The sequence below is a fragment of the Triplophysa rosa genome, linkage group LG24 (genome assembly GCF_024868665.1).
Source record: "Triplophysa rosa linkage group LG24, Trosa_1v2, whole genome shotgun sequence".
In the NCBI taxonomy this organism is placed as follows: domain Eukaryota; kingdom Metazoa; phylum Chordata; class Actinopteri; order Cypriniformes; family Nemacheilidae; genus Triplophysa; species Triplophysa rosa.
Genome location: NC_079913.1, coordinates 14580665 through 14593409, shown reverse-complemented (window position 1 = coordinate 14593409; position 12745 = coordinate 14580665). Strand labels below are relative to the sequence as shown.

Here is a 12745-nt window from a genome sequence, read left to right as displayed (position 1 = left end):
ACAATATTCTTATTGGGTCGTTCTACGTTATACATATTTGTAAAAATGGCAACTGAAGCCATTTCTTATGCTGGGGCCACACCAAAAGATAACCGGGCCGATTTCTCCCCTTCCGACAGTCCTAGGTAAAGTCCGATGATCTTAAACGACTCTAAAGATTGTCTTATCAGATTTCCCTGTGATGTGATGTGTGTTAAAAGTGAATGCACCTGATCGGAAGAACATCGGAGCCCCCCCGATCGCAAATCTTAATCAGAAATCCTGATGTGTGGGGGAAACCCAGTGGACAAACGCACAAGAACTCTGTTGATTGTCACGTGGAACAAAACGTACTCGGTTACTTACGTAACCTCGGTTCGCTGAGATACGGGAACGAGTACTGCGTAGCAGGACGCAATGGGGAAAACTCATTTTTCTCTGATGACTGAAGCTTTTTCCAATAACGCAGTGAATACTGCACAGCCATTGGTTTGTGAAAAGTAAAACTTCAAACCAATGGCAGCGAAGCTGCACGGACCTATGGCGATGGAGCCCGCCAATGTAGGCGGGGCTTATGGCTATATAAGCAGACACATCGCCGCAGTATCCTCACGTTACTTCGACTGAAGCGACGACATGCAGCTTGTAAGCACGGCCAGGAACGCAGTACTCGTTCCCGTATCTTAGGGAACCAAGGTTACGTAAGTAACCGAGAAAAGTTCCCTATCGATACTTCACTCGTACTGTGTAGTAGGACGCTATGGGGAAACCAGTACAATCCCGCCGTGCTACAAGAGAAATGATAATGATCGACTACCCCGGAGCTAGGCTCAGGAGCCAAGTATGGAGCGGGGGAACCCTGCCGAGCGGATAAGCCCAAGCTAAAAGGTGACCCAGTCCGGTAATTGTCCCATGATAGTGTGCCTAGTGCAGGCGGGGTTGGGAGCAACCGTAGTCCGGCGACCTAGTGTAAGTCCCTTAAGCAGAGAGGACCCGAGCCTGTAAGGTCGGGACATCCACATTATAGAATCTGGTAAATGTGGACGGCGAAGCCCAGCAGGCCACCGCACAAATCTCCGCTATAGACACACCGCTAGACCAAGCCCAAGAAGAGGCGACACCTCTAGTAGAGTGGGCTCTAACTCCCATGGGGCTTTGAAGGCCCAAGGAAGAATATGCTAGCGCGATAGCCTTAACTAACCAACCTAGAGTCGTCAGGCCCAAATTCAAGACAGGCGGGGCTCACAGAGTGTGCCTGTAAATCGCCCATGCGTTTAACCGATGCTAACGCTAGCAGCAGAGCGGTTTTTAGCGTCAGGGAACGAAAGTCCACAGACTGCAGAGGCTCAAAGGGAGAGCTCTTCAGAGCTCTCAACACCGTGGGAAGATCCCATACAGGGATAGTAGAGGGGCGAGGAGGGCAGAGCAGCCTTGATCCCTTTAAGAAACGAACAACGAGGTTGTTCTTTCCCACCATTTGGCCTGCTATAGGGGTGTGGGAAGCCGCAATGGCTGCCACATAGACCTTGAGCGTGGAAGGGGAACGGCCCTTATCCAACAGCTCCTGCAGGAAAGACAGTATCAATGATATGTTGCAAGATTCCGGGTCAGTAATGCGGGCTGTACACCAGGCGGAAAAGACAGACCACTTAAGGCTATAGAGTCATCTCGTGGACGGAGCTCTAGCCTGAGAGATGACATGACACTCTCTGGGAGGACCGTAGGCTCCCATCGAGAGGTTAGAGGTGCAGAGCCCACAGCTCGGGCTGGGGGTGCCAAATTGTGTTTGCCTGCCTGAGAGAGGAGGTCCCGTCTCAGGGGAATAGGCCACGGGGCTGCCACGAGCAGCTGAGACAGATCCGCGAACCAAGGCTGGTTCTTCCAGAATGGGGCTACGAACAGCACCTTGTGCGCCTGATCTCTGATCCTCCTACTCGTCTGCGAGATGAGAGCGATCGGGTGAAAGGCATAGAGGAGCCGATTGGGCCAAGTGTGGGCCAATGCGTCCCTGCTCTTTGAAAAGTAAGTTGGGCAATGAGTGTTGTCTTCTGAGGCAAAGAGGTCGACCTCTGCCCTGCCGAAGATCTCCCAGATGTTCTCGCCATGGCTATCAGCAGTGTGCAGGAAAACCCCGCATGAATGACAGGTACGGCGCGGCATTTGTAACAACGCCGCAGGAAATTTTCTCAAGAAATTTTGCTCTTCTAGAGTCGCTGGATGGCGGCTGGGAAAAACCGGCGCTGCTGAATAGGGAAGCCGCTAAGCAGGAGGTCAAATCCGCTGCAGATGCTTTTCGACGGCAAAGCAGTCAGTCTTGAGTAGCGAAGTTAGAGTCGTCGCTGAAGGAGACGAGATCTGAGGACACTGCGGCGATGTGTCTGCTTATATAACCATAAGCACCGCCTACATTGGCGAGCTCCATCGCCATAGGTCCATGCAGCTTCGCTGCCATTGGTTTAAAGTTTTACTTTTCACAAACCAATGGCCGTGCAGTATTCACTGCGTTATTGAAAAAAAGCTTCAGTCATCGGAGAAAAGGTAGTTTTCCCCATAGCGTCCTGCTACGCAGTACGAGTGAAGTATCGATAGGGAACAATACCCTATCAGAAAGCCAGCTGACAGAAGTATAACAACAGTAGTTATCACTTCAACAAACCGTTTTCTTTATTCTGTCAATTTTCTGTCAAAAGCATTACAAACCCTATCATCGCAATTACGAATAATTTCAATAAAAACCAGGCTATGTGCAAGTGATGGTAGTGGTTTGAGTCCGAGTGTGCGGATGCTTTAAGGTGGAACAGAAAAAATAGGTACAGTGGAGCTAGTAGAGCCAGTAGACTCTTTCGGGTGATAATGACAGCAGCTATTTTTTACAAAGCTGTATAAATATATATTTTTAATTACTGTGAAGACATAAATACAACAATATTTGAGTTGCAATAAAATTATAACTAGTGCTGTGCCACCTTAAATGCTTTTTAGATGACGCTGCTTGAGTAATTTCTCAACGATGAATAATATTTTTAAAATTACATAAAAGGTTATATGTACACATTTGTTTATATTAAACACATATATAATAAACAAAGCTTACAGTGAAATAATAAATAGCTTATTCGGAAATCTCGAGAGAATTTGCAAGATTTCCTGTTCACAGTCAGGACACTGTTTGAAAATCTGTTGGTGTGTGGTGTGCTTTTGTCAAGTCACGGCGCACCACACATTATAGGAGCAAAATTATTATAATAATAATTAAAATTTTTCACCTCATGTTTGTGGTCTCTCACCGTTTAAAACTCTTATAAGATTTTAAAAAATATTTTGGTGTGGCCCCAGCATTAGCAGAATTTATTTTTTCAATGTATTTATGTGTAAATTTGTATATATTATATACAGTACTGTATGTTAGGAGGGCAAGTTCTTTTCAGTCTTTACAGTGTAAACAATGTATAGTCATAATACATCGAAAAGCGAGATAAATATATTTTTTACACTGGAAGGACTAAACAGAACTCCTAGCAGAGCCTGTTTTTACACAACAGCACTTTGTAAAGCTTTATGTCATTTTTCCCTGCCACAGCTCTAAGAGCCCTTACAAATATTAACCATGGTTTTATTATAATAAATGTGTAGTAGCCTTTTTGAGGTATTATTACCATTTATATGGTAATATAAATACACCATGGGAAAACTATAACAAATTATAGTAGTCTCTGGATACAATGGTATAACATATTGTAACATTTTTAAGGCATAAAGGCATGGCTAATTTTATAAGGCAGATTGAGTTTGAAAAATATTTCAATTTTATTTATATAGATCAGCAGATTCTGTAGCCATCTTTAAGAACCGTCTGAAAACACATCTCTTCCGTCAACACCTGACTGATCAGTTCTGACTTCTATCTCTTTCAAAAAAAAATTTTAGCTCTGTATACTGTGATAGGCTATATGAGACCAATTTTCTTTTATTGCACTTATGCTTTTTGTTGTCCTTATGTTGTTCCAATTGCTTCCATTGTTTCCCTCATCTGTAAGTCGCTTTGGATGACTAAAGAAGCGTCTGCTAAATGACTAAATGTAGATGTAAATGTAAATATAGTTCTTTTCACTATTTGCTTTGTTACACATAAAGTAAACAATCTTACACAAATAAATTAAGCTTTGCATAGAACTGTTAAATATGTACAATCTAAAACATTGTACCGCAATATCTTTTGTCTGTAAAGGAAGCTGCTTATGCCTGCATTTTTTTATACATATATACAAGTACATATATACACTGACCAAAATTATAAACGCAACACTTTTGTTTTTACCCCCATTTTTCATGATCTGAACTCAAAGATCTAAGACTTTTTCTATGTACACAAAAGGTTGTTTTAGTTTTTATGAACAAAAGTGTTAGTTTGGTTGATTATTTTTTTCTCTTTAAGCTATATCACCATGCACTTTTAAAAACTTTTCCTCTTGGCTCCCAGGTGTAATATCTGTCGGGGATCCTCATCTGACAAACTGGTCAGCAAAGATGAAAACAATCTTCCTGATGCTGGTGAGGACACTTTTGGGAATATTTTGTATCCCACTGTTTAACTGAGCTTGGCATTGAAAAGAAGGTCTCATATCTGCTCTGTCGTAAATGTGCCTACCCACACCACAGTACAGGCCAACAAAGTGCATTTCCAGCCATGATTTGTAATGCCCCCATCTGTCGGCTTGCCTGGCATGCTGTTTGTGAACATTAGGCCAAATGGTTCAAGCTGCCGGCGGACTGATCGCCTTAAACACACACACACGCACAGCATATTATCTCTGTCTCTCAGCACCCTCCAAACAACTGGCACCTCGGCTACCCAGCATTCTGTGTGTTTACCCTGAGCACTGATAAGTGCTGTTTACAGACACACTCCCTGCCCTCATAGTCCCAAATTGGCATTTGTGCATGATGATTTCCTGAGCGCTTTTAGACCGTGTGGCATAAATAGAGTCTTCTGGGAGGAATGGGGGAATGAGTGATGCGGAAAGTTAGAGTAAAGGGCTGTTCATCAGAAAATTAATGCAACAGCTTCACATGGACGGAAGGTTCCCATGAACTGAGCCTTTTGTGCTTTTTCTCTTCATTTCAGAGCGGAAACCACAAGTAATTCTTATTTTGATAAAGATGTATTACCATGAAGCAGTGCAGTCTAATAATGACTCGATAAAGGGTTAAGACATTTAAATCATTTAACTCATCAGATATTGTATTTAATTAATATTAATTGTCATTGATATAAACAGGCCTTAAGACTACTGTCGTAGGTTTTGTGGACTGCCTATTTGTATTAGGGCCGTAGCGGTACTGTAAGGGGGTGGGTTGGGACATAGACTAAGTGAAATATGAAATATTAAAACAGTTATAAATTTACTTGCAATTTGTTCGTGAATGACTATGTAGCTAATACACACTTTTATGTCATATGTAAATAGTGTGCAGCGTTAAGAACTAATGCCGTGGTCAAACTTGACTTTGAGCATGCGAAATTCGTTAATATGGTGGTACGAAAATGGGTGGGAGCCGTTTCTATTTTTAAAAAAGAATCATCTCTCCTTCACCAGAATATGTTTGACTTATGTGCATTACCATAAAATTTGCAAATTAAACCCTTACAAACCACTAAAAAATGTTAATTGTTTTGTGATTTTATTATTTTATATATATTATATAATACATAATACTGTTTACCAAAAGTTTTTGGGGGGGCCTTACCCCTCTGAAGTTTAAAAGCTCTGTATTTAAGCATATATTTAAACTATAGCATTATTCTAATAATACAAAAGTAAGTGCAAAAATTGAAAATGCAATTTCATTTTAAATGCAGTTTATTCCTGAGGGTGCTTATAGTGACACTGACAGATTGAATTTATAAATGGGTACTTGACAAATATACCGTTGTGTCCTGTGGTGTGACAAAGCAAAAAACTAGAAATCAAACCGTTAATATTATAATAATATATTATTGATATTTATATTTAGCCTATAATATAAAATAAAGCATAAGAGAGATGTATCTTCATTGTTAAGTGTTTTCAAAATTTTACTGTGACAGCATAGGACACATTTACACATTTATTTGTCAACTACCCATATATCCACATGTGTACATATATGGTTTATGAGTGGAAGCGAACATTTAATATTGCCATAATTAGATTATAGCTTTACCCTGCAGTGTTAAGCATTGTGTCTTTATATTTTAGCGCGCCAGGATGAATGGATCGTAATCAGGGGGAAGTTCTTGGCCATCAATGCTGCCAGCATGAGCTGCGCTTGTCCTCGCAGTCCTAAAGGCCTGTCGCCGGCAGCACACCTCGCAGACGGAACCACTGACCTCATCCTTGTGAGAAAATGCTCACGCCTAGACTTCCTGCACCATCTTCTGCGCCACACAAATAAAGGCGACCAGGTACCTGATCTTCAAAATTAATCTTCAAAAATGTCAGTTAAAATTTATAGTGATTTGTATTAAAGAGAAGACACAAATCCATTAATGTTTTATCAATCGTTAAAAAGACCCACGCTTTAAAAAAGCATTAGTTTTACATTAGTCCAGGTTATGCTTTGATTTACTCAACCGCATGTGATTCTGCAGGAACACAAATAAAGAACATTTATTGAATATCCAGTTGGGTTTTTGCTTAATAAAGCACCCAGGGGTATCATCAAAAACGTGCACGCAGTTCGAAGAACGTTTTCCAAGGGCAATGTGATAGATTAAGGGAAAACACAGAGCAGTTTCATTGTAAAAATCGTACAATATATTTGTGATAAAATAAATAAGAAAAACGTGGAAAAAAATGTTACCTGGTCAGTTTAATGTGATATGAACTAAGCATTTTAATGACCATGCATTTTAGAATTACCAAAAAACCCACATTGTAAAAAAATAAAGTACTTGCAGAAAATTACCAGTACATTTTCCTTTATTTTACGGACATTTCCATAAATGTTAAAATGCCATTTAATGCAGTGCAAAATGTTAAATACAGGTAAAACAACTGTAAAAATGAATACGGAAAATTCCTTCATATTAATACAGTATATTGTATAATTTGTGACTTGAACATTCCATCAAATTTAGAATTCCAAACTAGAAAAAAATAAAAATTGTAATAAGAAATTTATTAAACCAAAACCAACTCACAGATTTGTTTTATATTATTTAATAGAACATTGTGATAGAATTTTTCAGAGGAAAAATGTACACCTAATGTTTAGTTAAAGTGATTTTCAGCATGCCTAACTGTTTGTCCTTTTCGTTCTCTTCGTACAGTTTGATCACTCTTTCGTGGAGGTGTACCGGGTCAGACAGTTCCACTTCACACCCAGATATCAGGAGTGCGACTCAGAGGTGGATCTGAGAGAGAGTGGTGTGGGAAGCAAGCAATTTCTCAGTCAGATCTGTAGGGAACATAGAGCTTGCGGTTGCATCCAAGCCCAGAGCAACTGGAACTGTGATGGAGAAATCCTTCCCCACTCTGCCATTCAAGTCAGGTAGGACACACACCCCCTTGGTCAAAATGCCGTTCTGCAACAGACAGTTCATTGACTCGTTCTTTATTTATATTTTTTCCACATTTTATAATAATACGAAAGTCACCAACACTATAACACAAATTTTATTGTACAATGACGTTGAGATGAAAAAATGCAGAAATGTGCTCTTGCCATTTTATCAAGTAGCTTTTTGAGGTCTTAGCCTGCAATGCTCTTAAACAGTATATGTGTAGTATATGGCTACACGCCCATAACATAACAAAGCTTTAAAGAGATATACATAATGGTGCAAGTTTGTCAAGAGGATACCGCCATGAAAATTGTCTAAAAGTGTTTATCACTAATAGCTTTAGCTGCTATGTCCTCTCTCTCTAGGACAGGAAAGCTCATCGTGAGCACCAGAATACAAAACGGCTAAACAAATGGATATTTCATCTTCTGAAAAGATGTTATTAAAAGTCCCTCTCTTGTGTTTGTGGAGACGAGCTGTTCTTCTCCTTTATGTGGCATGACGGCTCTCTTGAACGCATCATTTCCTTTACGCCCCATTGTTTTCTGTCAACAATGCGTAGCCATGAAACGCTCCTAATTTAATGGCCCTCTCACTGTTAAAGGCTCACCTCCTTTAATTAAAATAGAAGTCCATTCATTTATTCCATTTTCAGCTCCAGTAATTGTTTCTCGAATGAGTAAGCAAATAACCTGTTGAGATAATTGATGATGATACCACTGCAGAAAAAAAGCCTTCACCCGAGCGCTAAACTCACCTCCAGAGTATTGAGTGGAATTAGAGGAAATTAAACGGCCCCAAACCTCCCAGCGGCGTATAGATTTTACTACAAAACTTGCTACCCAACATAATGTGCCATTTATTACTTACCAGAACAGGCGTGAATTTATTGATACGGCAAGTCAAGTATTGTTATTATGATTGCTTAGGGATTGAACAAATTCGTATTATTAAACTTAAGCGTACTGCACAAATCTGAGAACACAGGCGATTCTAGCTACGCAAGCTTTATTTCTGTTGTCACTACATTTACACATTGCCTCAAGTGGCGCCAAACTGTTGACATTATAATTGGCTGCTGAATAACACTTGCATTGCCGGAGTCAAATCTAGAGGCCAGAATTCATATAGAGCAGCATCCTAGGAACCACCTAGCAATGCTGAAGTGATTGCCCAGAATAACTTAAACAACGTCCTAACTCCCACTAAGAACACATTAGAAACCACATGGCATAGCCATAAAAAACCCACAATACACTGCGTTCCAAATTATTATGCAAATTGGATTTAAGTGTCGTAAACATTTAATTTTATATTGTTCAATTAAACTTATGGATGGTATTGTGTCTCAGTGCTCTTTGGATCACTGAAATCAATCTCAGACACCTGTGATAAGTAGTTTGCCAGGTGAGCCCAATTAAAGGAAAACTACTTAAGAAGGACGTTCCACATTATTAAGCAGGCCACAGGTTTCAAGCAATATGGGAAAGAAAAAGGATCTGTCTGCTGCCGAAAAGCGTCAAATAGTGCAATGTCTTGGACAAGGTATGAAAACATTAGATATTTCACGAAAACTTAAGCGAGATCATCGTACTGTGAAGAGATTTGTGGCTGATTCAGAGCACAGAAGGGTTCGTGCAGATAAAGGCAGAATGAGGAAGGTTTCTTCCAGACAAATTCATCGGATTAAGAGAGCAGCTGCAAAAATGCCATTGCAAAGCAGCAAACAGGTATTTGAAGCTGCTGGTGCCTCGGGAGTCCCGAAAACCTCAAGGTGTAGGATCCTCCAGATGCTTGCAGTTGTGCATAAACCTACTATTCGGCCACCCCTAACCAATGCTCACAAGCAGAAACGGTTGCAGTGGGCCCACACATACATGAAGACTAATTTTCAAACAGTCTTGTTTACTGATGAGTGCCGTGCAACCCTGGATGGTCCAGATGGATGGAGTAGTGGATGGTTGGTGGATGGCCACCATGTCCCAACAAGGCTGCGACGTCAGCAAGGAGGTGGCGGAGTCATGTTTTGGGCTGGAATCATGGGGAGACAGCTGGTGGGCCCCTTTAGGGTCCCTGAAGGTGTGAAAATGAACTCTGCAAGGTATGTAGAGTTTCTGACTGAGCACTTTCTTCCATGGTACAAAAAGAAGAACCATGCCTTCCGTAGCAAAATCATCTTCATGCATGACAATGCACCATCTCATGCTGCAAAGAATACCTCTGTGTCATTGGCTGCTATGGGCATAAAAGGAGAGAAACTCATGGTGTGGCCACCATCCTCCCCTGACCTCAACCCTATTGAGAACCTTTGGAGCATCCTCAAGCGAAAGATCTATGATGGTGGGAGGCAGTTAGCATCAAAACAGCAGCTCTGGGAGGCTATTCTGACATCCTGCAAAGAAATTCAATCAGAAACTATCCAAAAACTCACAAGTTCAATGGATGCAAGAATTGTGAAGGTGATATCAAAGAAGGGGTCCTATGTTAACATGTAACTTGCCCTGTTAGGATGTTTTTGATTGAAATAGCTTTTGATTTCAGTAAATATGACCTCCTAATGCTGCAAATTCAACAAATGACCATTTTCAGTTTTTTACAACCTATGAAATGTTTTCAAACTCTGTTGTGCATAATAATTTGGAACAGTGCATTTTGAGTTTTTCATTTTTTAAATAAATACTGTTGTCAGTGGGAGGTTTGTTCAATAAAATTCCAAATGTACCCTAACTGTTGATTACTTGAAAATTATACTGACTGTCATTTGCATCGACAAATTAGGAAAACCAGAGAAAGATATCATTTGCATAATAATTTGGAACCCAGTGTAAATCTTACATAGGCAAACATTATAAAAATGGCATTTTTTAACCTTTTGCCTTTAGTTTGACTCATTATCTTTTTCTTTCTCTTTTTTTATTCCACTCTCTCTCTCAGGGTCCATTGTCAGCTGATTACGCTGTTTGCGAGAGGCATCGAAGAACATTCTGTGTTTGAAGACCCGTACGCTCTCTGTGCAATAAAGACGTCACCCGAGAAAATTCCTGCTGCACCGTGAAGAATCGAAACTAAAACTCTTTAAACCAAAGAGTTCTTTTCAGCCGAGCCTAATGTCACGCTGTTTCTAATGCTGTTATAGTCAGATACTCCACATAAAGACATCTTCAGCTAAGGAAACACGCAGAGCTGGAGAGAATAGCATCTTTATGGTGTCTTCATGCAGGCTGTAAAGCTTTATTAGATCTGGATAACATAGATATAGCTGTTTCCTCTTGGCATTACTTTTTTCCGAAGAAGTTGCTGGTTATTTTTCTTGCTGTGTATGAGAGCTTCTTGTTGGAGTTGTCAGCATTTGTCTTCCATAGATCAAGCTAGTCTTGAGAGTAGCGTTAGTTCAATCCCAAAGTTTCATCCTTGAAACTGGAAACACATTCCTTCTTGTAGCACCTTTTATTTTGCTTTCTAGAGCAGACAGACCAAATTAACTTGATGTTCTTTTTGCAAAACAGTTTTGTTAAAGCATGAAGTAGCATTCGTCATGTAGCCTACTTCGAATCACATTTCTCCACGGTCTGTAACAGCCTGCTTTATGAACATATATTTACTATTACTATAGATAGGGCGCTTCCGACCAATGCCTATGTATCCATTTTCAAAAGACAAAGATTGCGTGATATATTGTAATATATTTTTACTGGGTCTTTAAATGGTCAGTTTTAGTTCCTAGACATTTCAAGCATCTGAATGTACTGTAGCATTAGTGAGCCAAACTACAAACATTGAGAGCAACGCAATGTCACTGCAGGGTCAGTGTGTCTGTACGGCTGGTTTTAGCCATCAAACAGAATGTAAATGAAAATACTGTAGCGTTTGCCTTCCTGGGTTATGGCCTCCGGGAATCTTTTATCCCTTTGTAATGAATTTGTGTTTGCCACCAATGCTGATGTCTTATTTCTTCTGAAGGTTCTTATTGTTCTCAGTACTATCAGAGGAGGAAAGAGTTTATGATAGACAGTGAAAAGCAAAAAGAAATGGCTTTTTACTGTTTTGCATGTCAGCTGCTTTATTTTTCCCTTTTTTAAGTGTTTCCCTGAGCTTTAACCTTGAGGGCATGGATTTCCAATGGTCCATCTGTAGAATACAAAGTTTGTATAGCCACTGTGCAAGCAACGCACTGATCACATCCTTCATTGACTAGAAGAAAGAGTTATGCCATGTCAAAGAAGTGTACTGGTCATATTTCACACAAATGTGGCTTGTTATCCTTGTGTGATCAGTATTTGTCGTGTATCAGCCTTGTGTATAAACTTGTGTATTTGACTTTAAAAGCTCTTTTGCCGCACACTTTAGAGCTAAGCAAACCTAATACATGCCGTGTTTGTACTGTGACACCAGCATTCCTGTGTATCCAAAGATATTCCCAACCCATTTGAATCACTTGAACATAGCCTGGCAGCTGCTGGTCATTTATGGCTACATCATTGACCACAGTGGTTATGTGGATACTTTGCATGTTTTAATGGTTTTTGTCAATTTGTTCATCTTTGTGCTGAGTGTTTTCAGTAAAGTGTCACTCTATGCTGGCACATAGTTTCTTAAATGAACTCAATGACTGAAATTATCATCCTAAAATAATTCATCTTGCAGGCTACAAGATGTAAGACTTTACATGTTGATTTGATTGTATTAAAAAAAAACTTAAATAAAGAATATCCAATTAAAATTAAACATTATACACAATGATTCGCACTCAAAAAAGTGTTAATATATTACATACTTTATTCCATGAAGGGAGGCAGGTTAATTTTCAAATTAAAATTAAAGAAATTGTTTACTTGCCCTGTTTGTCCTTTTCAAACTCTCGAGCTACAAATAATGTATTGACTTAACTGGTTAACAAAAAATCTTGATTTCCACGCCAACTCTTCTTGGCGTCTTCATAATAGTTTGTAAAATGGCATGGCATCTAGGAAAATATCAACACAGACTGTTTATCCTTGTTCATGGTTTTAGCAGACAAGGGCAACTTGTGCATTTTGGCATGGCATTTTGACCGTTTGATTGGATGCATGGCTTGATTACTAGGAATAAGTGAACTCCAATTTAGTTTTAAGTTCAAGTATGTCTTTAAATACACTTCATGGGGAAATTATAATATCAATGTGCATACTTGTAAGTATACAATTTCATATTACTTGGGACTAAATTAGACCACGTTTTAGC

The 12745-nt window shown here is 39.8% G+C and overlaps 1 protein-coding gene across 1 annotated transcript in view; it reads left to right on the top strand.

Annotated features, from left to right (window-relative positions):
* Positions 1 to 12122, top strand: part of cerk (ceramide kinase) — a 34861-nt gene extending 22739 nt beyond the window's left edge. Inside the window, 4 exon segments of the mRNA XM_057324417.1 lie at positions 4460 to 4530; positions 6219 to 6424; positions 7292 to 7512; positions 10460 to 12122. Of these exon segments, the coding sequence (XP_057180400.1) occupies positions 4460 to 4530; positions 6219 to 6424; positions 7292 to 7512; positions 10460 to 10580 (619 nt within the window). The 3' untranslated portion in view covers positions 10581 to 12122.
* The last annotated feature ends 623 nt before the right edge of the window (positions 12123 to 12745 follow it).